The following is a 16240-nucleotide window of genomic DNA, read 5'->3' as shown; positions in this document are numbered from 1 at the left end:
CTCCAAGGAAATCCCATCATTGATCTTCATCATGTAACCGAACAACCTCTCGAATATATAGATCTGCTAAACTCTCCAGAGATTGGGCGATCCTTATGGGTAGGAAATAAGCTGATTTTGTAAGTCGATCCACTATTACCCAAATAGCATCGTGTTGTCTTCGTGTTTTGGGCAAACCCACCACAAAATGCATAGTGATCTCTTCCCACTTTCATTGAGGAATCTCCAGTTGCTGCATCATTCCTCCAGGTTTCTGATGTTCCATCTTGACCTACTGACAAGTAAGACACTTTGAGACATAACCTGCAACCTCACGTTTCATACCATTCCACCAATACCCCCTTTGTAAATCTTTAAGCATTTTCGTACTCCCTGTGTGTATGGTGTACTTGGTTTTATGTGCTTCTTCTAACAGTTTTCCTTTCAACTCGGGATTGCTAGGAACCCAAAGTCGCTTTTTCATCCAAATACTTACATCCTCTTTCAGGGTAAAGTATGAGTTTCCTTGTTGAGCCAATATCTTAAACTTCTCGTATTGTGGATCCTCCTTCTGACCATCAATAATTCTAGTAAGGATCTCAGGAAGAACCACTAGATTTGATAATCTCACATTTCCTTTGTCGCCCTCACGCGGCTTCCAGTCAATAAATGCCTCCATTAAGTTCCATTGTTTACTCACTAAACTGGACAGTGTACCCTTGGTTTTGCGACTTAAAGAGTCAGCTACAACATTTGCTCTTCCAGGATGATAGGAAATTGAAAAATCATAATCTTCAATAAATTCCAACCATCGCCGTTGTCGCATGTTTAACTCTTTCTGAGAGAAGAGATATTTAAGAATTTTATGATCTGTGAATACTTCAAACGTCTCCCCGTACAAGTAATGTCGCCACATCTTTAAGGCAAAAACCACTACTGCTAACTCAAGATCATGGGTTGGATAATTACGCTCGTGGTTCTTAAGTTGGCGAAAAGCGTAAGCTATTACCTTCCCATTTTGCATCATAACGCATCCCAATCTTGTTCCTGACGCATCAGAGTAGACTACAAAACCACCAGGGCCTGTTGGTAACACTAAAACTGGAGCAGTTGTAAGTTTCTTCTTTAGTATCTGAAAACTCTCTTCACATTCATCCGTCCATTCAAATTTAATTCCTTTCCTTAGTAACTTGGTTATAGGCATGGCAATCCGTGAAAAATCCTGAATGAATCTTCTATAGTAACCAGCCAGACCAAGAAAACTTCTAATGTCACCGACATTCTTTGGTTGACTCCAACTCAATACAGCCTCAACTTTCATCGGATCCACGGATACACCATCACGAAATATAACATAGCCTTCTCCAGCCAAAATTCGCATTTAGAAAATTTTGCAAACAGTTTATGTTTTCTGAGAGTCTCCAACACTATTCTAAGATGATCTTTGTGTTGTTCTGCAGTCTCCGAATATATGAGAATGTCATCAATAAAAACGATCACAAAAGTATCCAGATAAGCGCGAAATAGCCTGTTCATCATCTCCATAAATGTCGCAGGAGCATTCGTAAGTCCAAAAGGCATTACTACAAATTCGTAGTGACCATACCTAGTCCAGAAAGATGTCTTTGGAATATCTTCACTCCTAATCCGCAGTTGATGATATCGAGATCTGAGGTCAATCTTAGAAAATACCTTAGCTTTCTGCAATTGATCGAACAAATCCTCGATACGTGGTAGTGGATATTTGTTTTTAATTATAGCCTGATTCAGCAGACGATAGTCTATACAAAGTCTCATGGAACCATCATTCTTTTTCACGAAAAGAACTGGCGCCCCCCAAGGTGATACACTAGGTCTGATAAAACCCTGTTCCATTAATTCTTGGAGTTGCTTCTTCAGTTCCTCTAACTCTGCCGGAGCCATGCAATATGGTGCTTTCGAAATGGGTGCAGTCCCAGGCACCAACTCAATTTGAAAATCTACCTCACGTCGTGGAGGTAATCCCGGCAATTCATCCGGAAATACATCTGGAAATTCATGTACCACTTCCAGTTCTTCTAAAGGAATGGATTTTGATTCACCGGAAAGTATATTCACCAAAAATGCTCTGCCTCCTTGGCTTAAATACTTTTGAACCTTTAATACCGATATAGTTTTGGAGGGTACCACCCGTCGGGAGAGTCGGAACTCAACTTTTGGATGCCCTAGTCTGTTCAAAATTACCTTCCCTTGGCGACATAAAATCTCAGCATAATGCTCAAATAACCAGTCCATTCCCAGTATAACATCAAACTCCGTCATATCGAGAATGATTAAGTCAGCATTAAAGGTTTGTCCTTCTAACACAATAGCTACCTCAGGAATGAAATTTATGCATATGGAGTTATATCCTATAGGGTTGTACACATCCAAAGCATATTTTAGAGTTTCAGTATGTGCACCTAAGTGTTTTGCAAACTCAATAGAGATGAATGAATTTGTGGCACCACAATCAAACAATACTAGTGCAGCATGACCACCGACCATTATTGTACCTTGCACCAATTCCGTATGATCGAGTTCTTTCGCAGTAGTAGCGTAAACCCGTCCTGGTACCCGCTTTTGCACATTCGATGGAGGAGTAGGTTGTAATGGTGGAGATTGTTGCGGTGCAGCCCCCACCCTGTCTCTTCTGCATGTCAGCAGTCTTCTTACGGCACTGCCGGATATAGTGGCCCATTTTGCCACAGTATAAACATGCGCTGGTGTCCCGAGGACAAGGTTGCCCATTGTGAGATTGGTTGCACTTGGAACATGCTTTGGTTTGTCCATGATGTTGTGAAGGACGATCTCCACCCGAGATATGCTGCTTTTTCTGTGGTGACTGATATTTCTTGCCACCAGTTTGTTGTTGTGTGGAAACCCCCCTTTTGCCTGACATGCCACCCTGATCCTTTCGAGATCGCTCCCATTCCTCATTTAAGGTCATGGTTGCTTCAATAGCCGAGGCAAAAGTGGATGGCATGCTAGTCATTACTTTTACTCGCAACCCGTCTTTAAGACCACGAGCGTACTTAGTTGCCCGTGCTTTGTCATTTTCGAACAGGTTCAGGTAATATCGCTCCAAACTGCGAAAACGAGTAGTATACTCAACCAGACTCATATTACCCTGAGTCAGTTCCAGGAACTCTTGCTGCTTCCTATCGCGAGCATGCTGTGGAAAGTAGGTTTCCAAAAAGACCTTACGAAATCCTTCCCAAGGTATGATGTCCATGTCTGCGAACTGAACCGTGCGAGCCGTATCCCACCATTTCTGTGCATCCCCGATCAATCGGTATGTACCAAAGTCAGTCTGTTTGTCGCCTGGAACAAGCAGAACTCTAAAGGCTTTCTCAATCTCGGCAATCCAATTGTCGGCACATTCTGGATCAGCTTCCCCAGAGAAGGATGGCAGATTTAGCTTCAAAAACTTCTCATATGTCACAACTCCTGAGTCATGACGTGCACTCGTAGTAGCGACCATCTCTGTCTGGACCCGCACTTGCGCATCCAAGGTCTGCGCTAAGTTGTTGAGGGTATCCATCATAAAATCCCTTTGTTCTTGCCACTTGTCGGGCGAGTCAGAACAGTTTTGCTTTCGGCGGTACATCTTTCAAAAATCTAGCAAAAATAACATTATATGTCAATCTTTACCAGAGTTGTACTTATCGGCTACACTACTTAGCATCATGCCCACAATACTAGCTAAAAATATATTCATGGATATATATATATATACTCACAAAACGCTTGCAGGGAGTGGCTAGACCTCGATGCTTGATGTACTGTTCTCAGCTCTGATACCATAACTGTAACGCTCCAAAAACTTAACCCAGAAACACCAAAGATTTTTTTTATACAGCGGAATCATTTTATAAATCATGGTTAAATGAATGGAGAGATACAGGTGAAAGATCTTCATACAATCGACACATCCTTTATTTCACTTCAGTTCATGAAATTTACAAAAGTATGTTTACAAAGAACGAATCACTGTTGGCATATCAGTTACAAGTTGTCCAGAGAACCAGTAGATCAAACAGATGCCAAAACCTCTCCTGTAACCGCTTGTGGTGACTACTCAGGACCTGAAAATGTTAAAATAGAATAGGAATTAGACTACCACGTCTAAGCAGGAATTCTATACTAATAGTACAAGTATATCGTGAATCGAGTGTGTGATATGAGTGTCATGGTTGATCTTTAGTGTATATCAAGACAGGTAAGCATTATGTAACAAAGATCTAAATTCATGTACATGAGCAGGTGAGCAGTTATATAACAATAACAAATATGCAACATTGATAAGCAGATGAGGTATGCCACAGTCAATGTAATAACATGTACACTTTCCTATAACAATTTAATTACCTTGTATCAACTAAGTTAAGAATTTTGCTAATTTACAAATTGATAATATAAAGCATCTGAAATACCACTTCCATATATACTTCTCTAGTATCTCTACTAGTTGTGACGCCTAACTCTTCTAACATGATGTTTAATTATCTTATCTAGTGGGTACACACGGGCACAGGTGACCATCTCAGAATAGAATGTTCGGGGATAGATTATTTCAGGTAATTTATTAACCCGAACATTCTAACGGAGACTGAATCCCCAAGGAAGCGACCAATAGCCGAGAGAATCTCCCAAGGGCTCAACTCAAATCAGGATGCACCCCTAACGTCTGCAGAAGATGTGGAACTACCACCTAGGACACATAGGTAGTCCTGGTCCCTAACTCCGAGGACGGGGACCCACGAGCCGCTTTCCACTCGACACCAAACACAAGTCCTCGAAGTATTGTATCACCCACCCTCTCCCAGGTAGGTCTCAACTTTGTAATTGGGTTTTATTAAGTTATTTATTTTCCCGAAGTTTAGAACGTTTCCACAACTGTCATAGCATTAACCTCATTCTTAGTAATACACACTCAAACATTGAGACCCAATTTCCTCGTCATGTGATATGTTCATTGTTCAACATAAATTAGACATGAGTCCCCTCATAGGTGGCTATCCTATAAGTATAACTCAATTTCTCTGTTAACAGAAATATCCTGTATCTTGAGAGTTTGTTCACAGAAATGTCAATTAAGCTACTCTGAAATTGCTGGTAATTTACATTGTACTGACCCATGTTCAATATAAAATGCAGTTGAACACTGAATTAGTGCAGAAATATAACCTTTCATACATAGATTGCAGTAGCTTATCGAACAAATTTTTCAAGCAAACAATCAGCACAATTAGCAAAGGTTACTTCTTCATCCAGATTTAATAATTAGTTATAACCACTTAAGATGAGAGGTAATAATGGCTCCACATATACCAATACTCAGATCACTCAGAGACTGACATAATTCACTACATATGGCTAAAATAAACTGATGGAATTAGCCACTAAGGAATATGAAAAGAAACTAATTCTGGAACTACCCTTGCATGTCAACAGAGAATTTATATCTTCAGCAAATCAAAAATAAAGGATTCAGTACAACCATGCATAGAACAAAATATGTCGGACGAGTAGCAAACAATCTGTGTTAACATGATGCCCATGCAACAAGTCAATCAAGAAGGATGTTGAAGTAGTTTATAATATATATAATTATATATATATACCTGTCACACAGCCCTGCCGATAATTGAAACTATTATTACTTTTGGATGCTAAAGAGCAACAGATGAAACGAAAGGAAAAATACATATATGTTGGCTTATCAATACCACTGATTACTCATCTGAATGTTAACTAAACACGGAAACTTAACAATTATAGATTAAGATCGGATGCAAGAAAATGCTATTTACCGCAAATCAACCATGAGCAACAAAAATCAGTCTGACAGAAAAAAAAAACAAATACTAATAAGAAAGTACATAAGATCCAACCGAATGCCCAAATTATTAGAACTTAAAGATTTAAGGCTTAGTCAGTCAGCCCCCTTTTTAATCTTTTTCTTTGATCGAGCCCAGAAAGGTAACCAAGAATCGACACCCACAATCGAATTTGATTTAGGAATTAGGTATTGTCGTATTAGGATAGATCAAATAGACCCCTAAATCGATTTGATTTGGGGATTTCTTGATTAGGGCTAGGCACGAAACTCTATTCCCCCCCCCAACTACTATTTTTACCCTTTTCTAAAGCCCCAAGCCCCAACGTTGGATTTTCCAACAACCAAGAATCGTTTGGCAAGCTCATACGTGCCCACTAAATTGGGGTTTTCCTGGACCGACCCAACCCCAACTCGATTCCATCCATACCCACACAATCAGGGATAGAAATCCTACCTTTCTTTTCCTGCGATGGATGGAGAAGAACAAGGCCGATGATCAAGCTCAGGTACCTCCAAGATCGCGTTTCCTGCTGCACTTTGATGCTGTAAAGAAACGAGAATGAAAGGCGATAGGTGGGGAAAAAGAAATACGGAGGGAGAGGTGCATGAGAGTTCAATCCTCTCCACCTACCTCCTTGATAGTGGCGACCCTTCCCGCGTCTCCGATGCCCTGGAAGATTTGGGTTACCGGACTGTAATCCCTCCCCTCCCCCGATCTCTGTTATACGCACCCTTAGGCAAGAATCGTGCCCCAGGCACGATTCTTATACTCGGTTTTTAACAGAAAAAAAAAAGAAACGGGTCCAGGTCCGAACCCGATAACCCACCATACCGGATCCACTCCAAAGTGGATCCGGGTCTGTAATAAATTACAAACCCATTCAACCCGATAATTTTTTTTAATGTGAATCCATTGACGTGAGTTCGAACTAACACCACTTGAGCAAAACCTAAAGTGGATCTATTTGGATCCACGGTGAATTTGACCCAACCCACCCACTGCATTTGGATCCAGTGAAGGGATCCAAGACCCAAATCTCCCTAATTTTCGTAGTTATTACAGATTCACTTGGTACAATTCAATAATTTTCAATAATTGAGACACGGAGACATGGTTGTACACACAAATAGATGTATCTCTGTGGGTGTGTATGTATCAACAACAACAACAACAACTACGCCTTCATCCCAAAACAATTGGGGTCGACGATATGAACCAAAAAAGAAAATCATTCTGGGTCTTCCACATGAATCCTTCTCCTCCAATCATTTATATCCAATGCCATGTCCTCGGTGAGGTTCAAAGCATTCATATCCTTTCCTATCACCTCCATCCATGTCTTCCTAGGCCTACCCCGACCTCTTTTAACTAATATATTTTCTCATTTCTCCATCCTTCTAACTGGAGCATCATTAGGCCTTTGCCGAATATGTCCAAACCACCGTAAACGATTCTCTCTCATCTTATTTTCAATGGGTGCAACGCCTACCTTCTTACGTATCTCCTCGTTCTGAATCGTATCTTTTATTGTATTTCCACACATTCATCTCAGCATACGCATCTCAACTACACTCATTTTTTTAATATGATGTCTCTTGGCAGCCCAACATTCCGTACCATATAGTAAAGCGGGCCTAATAGTCGTCCTATAAAACTTTCCCTTCAACCGCAATGGCATTCCACGATCGCACAATACTCCAGTTGCACTTCTCCATTTCATCCACCCAACCTTTATCCTATGATTTACATCTCCATCAATTTCTCCATACTTTTGAACGATAGATCCCAAATATTTGAAACAATCATCCACCGGTATTTCTTGCTCACCAAGCTTCACTACACTCCCATCACTACTTCGTTGCTTACTAAACCGACATTCCATGTATTCTGTCTTACTCTTACTCAACTTAAAACCTCTTGCTTCCAATGTCTGTCTCCATAATTCTAAGTTAGCATTAACCCCAGCTCTAGACTCATCAATCAAAACAATATCATCACCACGACACATTTTCTTGAATTGATCTCGTAAGCTCATCCATCACTATAGCAAATAGGAAAGGGCTTAAAGCAGATCCTTGATGTAACCCAACTATTATAGGAAAATTGGTTGTCATCCCTCCACAAGTGCGTATGTATAAAACAACAATTCTAAATTGTTATAATTATGAACATCAAATAATGAAAGTAAAATGAAATTGAAATGTAATGTCATTGATGACAAATTTTAAAAGAAAAATAATCCAAGTGAATATGAAATAAATAAAATAATAAAAGAAAATAGATAAAGTTAATGACACAAGGTTGACTGTGAAACTGGTTTGACTGTGCCCATGAACTGTCTGAGTGTCTATCACATCAATGCAGGATACGTGTGCTAAGTGAATTCCCCATGTGACATGGGAGTGTGCATATTTGTAAGTTACAATTGTGTTCACATGCTTGGTTTCAAGGATGCGATAATCAGCAGAAAGATTATCCGACCATGTGCATATTTGTAAGTTACAATTGTGTCCATGCTTGGTTTCAAGGATGGGATAATCAGCAGAAAGATTATTCTAATCTTGAAAATAAGCATGTGCAGTGCACACAAACACACATACAGACTAGAAATGAATTGCCCCAAGCTTGAAGCTAAACAACTATACCAATATTAACATATAAATGCAGCATAGGCTCTAAGAGAACTATTTCAAAGCCATAAATCATAACAAAATAAAAGAAATTAGACGTGAATGCGTACGTATATTTGCGACATCCTTTGTAGAACTTGTGACTTCTTTCTCTCAAAGACTCTGCACTTTCTTCCAGGAGCTGAATCTGTACAAGTTAATGGTGTTAGACACAAACATGGATGAAGAGATCAGCGCAGCTACCAAGGCCCAAGGCATTGTCATGATTAAAATTTGTGTAACATCAATTACACTCCAAAAAATGAGACTGAATGCAAGGTATTTGAAACCAATAGAGAACTAGAAAGTCCAAAAGAAGTCATCTCGGCTAAAGATAATTAATCTTCTAATTCTCAAAAATTTGTTTTAGCTTGCTGAAAGCAGCATACAAAGAAATAATTTATGTCATCCGTGTATGCATAATAATTTTCTCATCAGAGTTCCAGGAATTTTTATTTAGAGTTTTACACGTATCAATATTCTTTTATGCATTCTCTACATTCCGAAAAGTAAACTTGTTGGGACAACGTGCTCCATTCACATACCAAAGGGAGCAGTCTCCCAGCCATCCAAACAATTTGCTTTTCTTTTGCCTTTTTAACAGGACAGAGAGCCTCACCGAGTGTTGCCATTGTGTCACAATCCTTATAAGGAAGTGTGATTGAGAAGCAATGTGTGAGGTGAAGGTGAGAAGCAAGGGTTTAGTAGGTCCATGTCAAACAGAAGACAAGAAGCCACTAGGGCATATCTAATTGTTGGTTTCATTTCAACAGCCCTATACCCGTGTATCATGACATGCTTGCTCATTCGCAAAAGCATTACCACTAAACAACCGTAATAACCTATCATGTCATCTTATCATATTAAACTGTTTGTGAAGCCATCCTTTGACGGGGAAAAATTCAGCACCATTAATAACAATAACAGAAAAAATGCCAAGGACGATGATAGTGATAACAATCAGTTGTGGCAAAAATATAGAAACATGAATGATAAAAATGATAATTGTAACAACAGAACAAATAGCAAAACAAACACATAAATAACAGGCAAGGAGGCAAGGTAAACCTATGCAGAGAGTACCACTTAGGGCACGTTTGGAAGCAAGAAAATATCGCATAGGAAAAGAAAATTTTGCATGTGAGAAATTTTGATAATGATAACTTTTCCAAATGAAAAATAATCCTTGTTTGTTTAGCATGAGAAAACTGACTTGAAAAATGTAAGAAAAACTCTCTTGTATGTGTGTAATAAGAAAATAAGTGTTAGAAACTCCCTCTCTCTCTCTCTTCATACACAAAATGGGGTGTTGCTGTCCTGGTTGGTTTCCCCCCACAAAAATGCATTGTTCGCAATGAAGCCAATAAACTTTTTGAATGAGAAAACCCTAAAAGGAACATTCTATAGCAACTACAAGACACGGACTGATATGGTCGGGGTCATTGAGTTATACATGAAGAAAGTAAGCTCTCCCCTTGTTCAACCAAAAAAATAATAGCAGAGTTTTTGTTCATTTTTTCACTCAACAGACTGGAAACCTTTTTTAGTTTGTATTTACTCTTGAGGGTCTTACTAATCTTGTTCCTTGTTATAGGAGCTTGAGTTGGACAAGTTCATCACACATCACGTTTCATTTGCGGAGATTAACAAGGCCTTGGGTTTGATGCTCAGTGGACAAGATATTTAATGCATCATCCACATGGAGGATTAGGCATGAAGACTGTTTGTGGCACAATTGAAGAAAATAAAGGAAATTTTGTTGTGTTGCTTTGATGCAACTCTTCAGAATTGGTGGACCATTTTGTGCTTGAATAGAGTCCAGTTTTGAGAGAGAGAGACCTAAACATGGGAGGAATGTGAAGATGGTGGAAGCTCTTCTTGTGGCAGCCAATGGAATAAGATGTGTTGTGGGTGAATGATTGTTCTAATGCAAAAAGAAAAATTTTGATATGAAAAAACCATCCACCCCTTTAGGTGGAGGAATTTTTCTTATAAAAAATATTGTTTTTTTAGAAAAACTTTCTTTTCAAAAAATTTCTCTTGTTGGAGACATGGAAAAGTTGTAATTTTTTCTTTCTTACTTTCACTTTTCCCTTGGGACACGATTGGAAGTAAGAAAAACTCTCATAGGAAAAGAAAATTTTGCCTATGAGAAGTTTTGATATGATATATTTTCTAAAATGAAAAATTTTCACTTGTTTGGGTAGCATGAGAAAAATAAAATGAAAAATCTTAAAAAAATGAGAGAGAGGAGGAGGAGGGTGGTGGTGGGAAATCATTGTGGAGGTGTGGTGGTGGAGCTTCTTCGACGCCATTTTCCGGGAGGTGGGGTGATGATGGTGATGGTAAAAATCATCGTGGGGTGGTGGTGGTGGTGGTAGAGCTTCTATGGTACGATTTTCTGGGAGGTGGTTGATGGTGGGTGGTAGTGGTGGTGGTGATAGATGGTGAAAAATCATGGAAAGGGTGGTTTTGTGAGAGGTGGGTGATGGTGGGTGGTAGTGAGATGGATGGTGAAAAATCATGGGGAGGGCGATTTTCCGGGAGGTGGGTGATGGTGGTGGGTGGTGGTGAGATAGATGGTGATGGTGATGGTGGTGGTGAAGATGGATGGTAGTGGGTGGTGATGGTGGTAAGATCAAGAGAGCCCACAAAATTTCCCTCGAAACATTTCTCCACCTCCCTCTTGGAGGAATGTTTCCTATCAAAAATTGTACTTTTTAGAGAAAACTTTCTGAGAGAGAAATTTTCTAGCATTTAGAAGAATCAGAAAAATCGTAAGAATTTTTTACTTTGTATCATTTTTCCATCATATTTCACACTTCCAATGGAAGAGAGAGAAACTCTCATAGGAAAAGAAAGTTTTGCCTATGAGAGTTTTTTATATGAGAAGTTTTTAGAAAGAAAGTTTTTAGCTTGTTTGTGTAGCATGAGAAAAACAGAGTGGAAAATGTGAAAAAATGAGAGAGAGGAGTAGGAGGAGGGTGATGGGTGAGATGGATGGTGGGTAGTGGGGAGTGCAAAAATAAATTTTCTCTAAACATTCCTCCGCACCCCATGGAGGTACGTTTCCTATCAAAAAGTGTACTTTTTAAAAAAAACTCTCTCAGCAAAAAAGTTCCACTAGTTTGGAAGGGTCGGATCATTTTTCCTATATCCTTCTAGCTTCCAAACGTGCCCTTCGCGATTTATTTAGCAATCATGCTACTTTCCATGATACAGGAACGGATCATAACATTCGCTATTTATTTAGCAATCTTGCTACTTCCCATTTGTCTCATGTGTAACAATCAAATTCTACCGCCATAGTTTATTTAACAAAAATAATAAAAAGACAAGAAAAACGCACCATCGGTTACAAACACTAAGCTCTGTTCATTGCCAAACCTAAAAGCCAGCGTCTACATCGATTAGGTTTAGACAATATATAACATCGACTTCCTAACCTTCAAATGAAATTAAACCACGGTAGCAACGTAAAATAAATAAATATTAACTAAATACATCCGAACATACTTCCTGTCCCCAAATCTCCAACATTTCCAGAAAATAATCTAAATATTAACTAAGAATCACTACACATGATCAAATGAACGCCCAATACAGCACCGATGACATTGAGCAACCCCACATTTGAAAAGCCTTGTGCATCTCAAAACCCCAACGTTTCCACAAAAGGCAATGAAGGATCCGCTTATCCGATCAAAATAACCAAAAAGCCATATAAAAACGGACCTATGTACCTTTCCAAACCCCGAATTCACCGTCGAAAACCACCACAAGACCAGCACCGACTCGAACGCACAAGGCACAACCACGTAAACCGGAAAGCATCAAATCCTACCTGCTTCCGAAACATCGGAGAATCGTCGAGCTTCGCGAAGTGCGCCATGACAGCCCGATCTTCGGTCCTCCCGGCAGCAGATCCTAATCAACATCACACCGCCTCCTCGATCCCTCCCTCCTTCCGCCCTAACCCCACCATGGACGCATCCCGATTCTAAAGCGCTGTCGAAACTCCCTAAATTTCCGCAATATCGCCGGGAGAACGAAAAAACGCAAGCAGAGCTACGGAAGAACGCCCCTCCGATCCAGATGGACGTCAAATAGAAAATCCGTCAAATTCTCCGGCGAGCTCCGGCGATCAAGTGACCGTGGATAGGGACAGAGAGAGATAGAGAAAGAGCACTGGTTTCCGACACCGTGGGACCCTAGATCGCCGGGGAATTCGTACGGTCGGCGAGATTTCGCGATTTTTTAGGGGTTAGGGGATTTTCTTTCTTCTCCTTCCGGAGAAGAGGCGGGAAGTCGGAAATGGCGAGGGCACTTTGATCGAGTCGCCGAGAGAGAGAGAGAGAGAGGTTGTGTTATATTTCTCAACCAACGGAAACGCCCTCAGCGACATTTGCTGACCGTCATCCGACGGGTGGGCCCCACTCTCGGAGATGCCACCGCGCTTTACAGGGGTGGGGTCCCACACCCCCTCCTGCGGGACCCACTTATCAGAGAATGATTATCATTCTCTGTGTCCAGTGGGGCCGCGGAACGAGCCTCTCTCTCTCGGTGTGTCTTGTTTTAACCACGGTGCGTTTAACGCGGGAAACCAACCCCTTTCCACGGTTCCACCGTCGATGGCACGTGCGGTGGTTGGGGGCAGGGAGAATCGCGGTCAGATTGGCGTTGGAGCCACTCGTGCGGAGCCTGGGCGTTCGGGCCATGTTCAGGACACGATGAGACATGACTGGGAGAAGAAGCGGAGTGATTGCATCCGCTGGGGCTCGTACAACTTGCGGTGCGCCCGTGTCTACGCCGCTGATGGGGGTAAGGCGTTCGTCTTCGCCCACGTCCGCCGGATATGATTACGGTTCGTAGCTATGTCTCAAGGATGCGCGTGCGAACCTCAAGCGTGTCCATCTCACGTCACTTGTGGTATAGTCGTGTCACTGTAACGTTAGTTCAGTTTCTATCGAAAATATCAAACCCCTCAGTTATACCTAGGGGTGGCAATTTCTGACACGACCCGCCAACCCGCCTCTTAGGCGGGTTCGGGTTGGGCTTAAGCCAACCTGTTTAATAAATGGGTCGACCCGTGTAACCCGTTTATTAAACAGGTCGGGTTCGGGTTGGGGGTATGCAGCAAAAGATCAATATACTTCACCCTTGAATCAGCTATTTTTCAAAACCCTAAAGCTCATGTTTTTGCAAACTAATGGTGTAGGAAAATGTAAGGCCTTAGGTTCATTTATTAAGATATCTGAGACATTGGATTTATTGTCCACATGCACAATAACAAAATGGATCAGCTAAATGCAAAAATCGTCACATTAACAAAGCAGAGCTTTCACTCATGGCTCATGCCCATGTTTCTACCTAGTTTTATCGCATGCCTTATACACAACTATATATTTGATTAACCGTTTACATACCCCTAACTTAGATCATCAATTTTTTATGAAGATTCTTCATAACCAAGACCCAAATTGCATATTTTTAAAAATCATTGAGTATGCGTATTATTTGTACCAAAAACTTCATTGAGCTTGTAAATTAGATTACAAGTCATCACGTCATTTTTTTTTTTTTGCTACAGTCCTAATCATCATGGATATGTATGCCTAAATCTCACTAATCAAAGGTCATTGTCTCTTGCCATGTTATTTTTTATGAAAGTTTGTGTTCCCTTTCCAACTTTGTCAATAACCACCTTCAACCAATCCCCCATACCTTCTATCTCTTATAGTCCTTTTTCTTCTCTTTTACTCTGTGCATATCGGAATCACGTTAAATCGGCAATGTGTGATTGATCTCCTGTTTTGTTTGTTGTGCTCATTTAAACATGTTGTACACATTTTAATTGAAAATATGTCCAAAGAGGGCAATTGGCCTTTTTTGTAAAGTAAGTCTCTATATATAGAGGGTTTGTAAAGGGATTCAATCCCATCAAAATTTCGACTATGCCATGTTAATACAAGGGGAGGGTCTGCTTGTCTGGCAGGAGCAGTGAGTGCATGTCACCTTGTGTTGGGACATTGCAATTTCAAATCCTAATGATATGATGATATGGTTGTATAACTAGTAGCGGTCCGCCTAACCCCAGCTTGCCTTTAAAAAAAAAGATTATGCCATGTTCGTTTATTCATCATGTAAAACTCCATGATACTTCTCTTTTCATTGAAAAGCTTTCTCTCATACTTTAGTAAATTTTTTTATGACAAGGAACTCACCCCGAGAACCGGATCACCTAATAGGCCATCCTGCGTGACTAAAAAACAATGAAAAACTAATACACGTGTTTGGATTTGATTGGAACAGTTGCATTTTCTAGAGTGTTTTGGGTGTGACCACAAAGATCACGATAGTTGATTGGCGATACTGGGTGGCCCTTGCATTTATCTATCATGACGTTGATTGGAATTAATGTTGCTTGTGTATTCATTCATTTGACACTCATGAATCTAACTTGAGTGCGACATAAAAAGGGTGACTTTTTTTTCTGTGTGCTAGGCATAACTGAACCTTATGCATACTAGTAGTGCTCACAATTCACCAGTCATTAAATGTATAATGTTCTTAAAATTACAAACGAAATCAAGCTATGATAAATATATATATATATACATATATATATATATGTGTGTGTGACAGTCGATTGTACCTACGATAAAATATCATATATTATATATGTGATAAAATATCATATATTATATATATGATAAAATTATATATATATATATATATATTATAAAATAGTTGGAATCTCACGATGCAAGTAGTATTCACTCAATCTAACCTCGCATACGTGCTTAATTAGCATGGTCGATTTAATGGAAATATATCCTTAAATCATGTTTCTGGATAAAAAGCATGTTTATTATGAATAAAATAAAAGAAGGGTGCACTTGTGGCTATTGATTTATGCATCACTGAAATAATATGTAAATAGATCGGGTTTTGCCAATCCAAAAGTTGGTTCCTATTGAAATAACATGTACATCACACCTATAATGCTAGGTGTAATAAAAAAAATAGAGGGTTTTGTTAAATCGATTGCAGGAAAGATTAACACCCCGCCATATATATACATATATATATATATATATATATATATATATATAGAGAGAGAGAGAGAGAGAGAGAGAGACCAATGCCCCTTAAAAAATCTTAGGCCCCTTCAATAACATGAGCTGGTGCTGTACCATTGGGCTCTTTAAAAAATAGTAGTTTTTTGTGTTTTTTCTCACATCTAACACCATATATGTGATCTATACGTTTTGTTTAGTAGGAACCTACTTTTGGATCACCAGAATCTGACCTGTATACAGGGGTTTTGGGTGATCCAAAATCAGTGGCTATGAAGGCATCATTTTTCTAGCTCATAAAAATACTTTTTTTTCACGGAGAAAACATGATCCAAGAGTCGATTCCCACTAAATCGAGCATGTTAAACACATCTAACGGTTCAGATATTCACAAAATACTTCAAACTATGGGGCCTAATGGAACATAACGAGAAAAAGGGGGCTAATATGTTCAGTTCTCATGGATTTCTCATTTCTCATATGTTACATTTCATTTTATTGTTCAATTATTCTGTCAATACTTTTTGATACACTAAAATCCAAAAGATAAATTTATTTTTTTTAAATCCCACAAGAATTTCCACAGCCAAACAAATGGTTGCCGTTTTGAACTGTTGTCATTATAGCAAGTGTCTGGTTTTCTCCTTTA

At 39.7% G+C, this 16240-nt stretch overlaps 1 protein-coding gene across 2 annotated transcripts in view; it reads right to left on the bottom strand.

Moving 5' to 3' along the window:
* LOC149833501 (ADP-ribosylation factor GTPase-activating protein AGD3-like) overlaps positions 1-12897 on the bottom strand; it is a 100715-nt gene extending 87818 nt beyond the window's left edge. Inside the window, exons 1-3 of one of the 2 annotated variants that reach the window (XM_090015162.1) lie at positions 12256-12871; positions 8584-8660; positions 2514-4085 (exon numbers count right to left, since the gene is read on the bottom strand). In XM_090015162.1, coding sequence (XP_089871288.1) covers positions 2514-3607 — 1094 coding nt within the window. In that variant the 5' untranslated portion in view covers positions 3608-4085; positions 8584-8660; positions 12256-12871. Of the gene's footprint in view, positions 1-2513; positions 4086-8583; positions 8661-12255 lie in introns of both variants that reach the window. The other variant, XM_090015163.1, reaches the window with a different exon arrangement.
* Positions 12898-16240: the final 3343 nt, after the last annotated feature.

The sequence above is a fragment of the Nuphar pumila genome, chromosome 7 (assembly GCF_984573655.1).
Source record: "Nuphar pumila chromosome 7, dmNupPumi1.hap1.1, whole genome shotgun sequence".
NCBI classification, from domain to species: Eukaryota; Viridiplantae; Streptophyta; class Magnoliopsida; order Nymphaeales; family Nymphaeaceae; genus Nuphar; species Nuphar pumila.
The sequence above is the reverse complement of the archived record's forward strand: the minus strand, read 5'-3'. Positions and strand labels throughout refer to the sequence as shown.